Source organism: Glycine max, chromosome 9 (assembly GCF_000004515.6).
Source record: "Glycine max cultivar Williams 82 chromosome 9, Glycine_max_v4.0, whole genome shotgun sequence".
In the NCBI taxonomy this organism is placed as follows: Eukaryota; Viridiplantae; Streptophyta; class Magnoliopsida; order Fabales; family Fabaceae; genus Glycine; species Glycine max.
This window is the reverse complement of record NC_038245.2, coordinates 49,545,274-49,547,514: the sequence shown is the minus strand read 5'-3', so window position 1 is coordinate 49,547,514 and position 2,241 is coordinate 49,545,274. Positions and strand designations below refer to the sequence as shown.

Genomic DNA, 2,241 nt, shown 5'->3' with positions numbered 1-2,241 from the left:
CCCTTTTGGGTCCCCCCCCCCCCCCCCCCCCCCCCCCCTTAATAAATTATGGGATGCTCTGTTTCATCAATAAATTTTATATGCTTTTGGCCCACATGCTACTCAATCGTTTGTTATAAGAGGAGGTATAAATATATAAGCTAGCAAAATGTGACCCCTTGCCTCAATGAATTTGTCATGACTACACTTTTTGCTAAGCCATTTCTTGTTTAGAATGTAATTTTTCACTTGTGTGTAGATCATTGTCATGACAACGTTCCATAAGCTTATTACTTGCTCTTGAACAAAATCTTTTCTTCTACTCTCCCCATTAATGCCGTTACAGTCACATCCCTTGGTGGGTCTGTATGTGCAAGAGTTGTCATCTTTCAGAAACATGGAGCAACTAGGATGAGGGAAATGTGGGCGGGGAGTGCCATCTGTCATGTGATTATTTTTAAATTAAAACTTATCCTGTTCTTCAATTTTTACCTATGTGTACGACAAGATCTCTCGTCAGCTTTTATGCCAGTATTTTTTCCTTGCAAGTTGCAATATTAACTTTCATTATGTTACACCAACCTATTGACGAGTAAATATTTTGGCACCCTTATCTGTTATTTGGTGGAGACAAAATACCTGGTTGCACCATAATTTTGTTTTTAGAAGTATTAGTGATTTGACTGGTAGGATATCAAGAATGTACGTTAGCTGAGGATTGAAATATTCTTATTTTAAAACAAGGGCATGATGAATTCGTAGATAGCATTATATTTTACTGAGTGCACTTATGTTGTTACTGCTTAAAATATTCAGGGCTCATGTTGTCTTTCATCCTTTCAATCTATGTATTGCAATCGTCACGTGACAAATTGGAAAGGTACTTCATTCTTGGTTCAAACTTGTAAATCAAAATTCTTGTTTTGTTTATTAATGCCAGTAATTTTCATGCTCTTTGGATTCCCAGATTTGTAAGGGAAACAGTTGTAGAAAGCAGTGTGCCTGGCGAGGTGGTAGCAAAGGTTGAATGATGCATCTCTGATGTCAATGATGCAATGTATACATTGTAATATTGTATTCGTGAATTGACAAAATCAGTTTTGTTTTGGAGGAGGGGGAGAAGGGGATGTTGTTCTTGCATATACAAAGCTATGAACCAGTTGTTTCTTTTCATGATGAAGGAAGTGACTTAGGTGGGTGAGTTGGAGTGCATTAATTTATCAGGACCAACTGTGGAGTGAGAAGCTGTAAAAGTTGAGAGATTGAGTGTATTAATTCATAGGGAAGGCTGGATTTGTAACTACATTAGGTTAAATACTTGAAAAGCTATAGAAGAAGAATAAATCAAAGTGTAGGGTATTGATTTGGCAATCATTTGAACCTTTTTATTAATTCGGCCCTTGTCTTGGAATGGTTATGTCATTCCACCTTCATTTTTATTTTATTTTAAACAAAAATATTAAAAGAAATAAGTTATACTCATCTCTAACTCCTAAGCACAGGTTCTTGAAAACGGATTGCAATTAACAATATTATTCCCTTCATTTATTTTTTTATTTGTCTACTTAAATAGAAAAAAAAAATTCTTTTATTTTAAATGTTTAAGACATTAATTTTTTTTCAATTATATCATTATGCTCGTTGTAAGTTGTAACGTCTTGTGACAAATCAACTATTTTTTTTTACCGATGACAAATTAACTATTATTAAATGAAGAAACGACTCAATTTTAAGAAAAAAGTTATCTTGAATTAATTATGAATGTGAGTAAATTTTTCCGCAATAATAAAAAGAATAAAGTACATAACTCATGAAACCAAATTTAAATATATTCAAATATAATTACAAAAATATAATTATGGTATAGATGGTTAATGTATTCGTACTAAACAAATGTGAGTATATTAGCAATTACATCAAAAAGAGGAAGAAAGAAACATGGATTTTATATGTGCAACGATGATGATTAGAGGTGTTTAAATTTAAACTGATTCAAAATAAAAGTTAAAAATGGTTTAAAAAATCAAAAATCAAATCAAATTGATTTTTTGGATTTATTTGAATGATTTTTTTTCAAATTGATTGGTTAAATTTTGTTTGCAGTTTGTGTTTTTGAAATTGATCCAAATTATAATACTTGTATTAACACTTATATTACTTTGGTGTTATGCATTTTATGTGTGTATCACTCGAGTTTTACAATACTGTGTAGTATTATGTATATGAAACTTATATAACGTATAATGTTTTTTTTTTCATACG

The 2,241-nt window shown here is 31.5% G+C and overlaps 1 protein-coding gene across 1 annotated transcript in view; it reads left to right on the top strand.

The window, feature by feature from the left end:
• LOC100817258 (uncharacterized) overlaps positions 1 to 1,350 on the top strand; it is a 4,634-nt gene extending 3,284 nt beyond the window's left edge. The window contains exons 8-9 of the mRNA XM_041005210.1: positions 796 to 859; positions 947 to 1,350. Coding sequence (XP_040861144.1) covers positions 796 to 859; positions 947 to 1,010 — 128 coding nt within the window. The 3' untranslated portion in view covers positions 1,011 to 1,350. The remainder of the gene's footprint in view (positions 1 to 795; positions 860 to 946) is intronic.
• Positions 1,351 to 2,241: the final 891 nt, after the last annotated feature.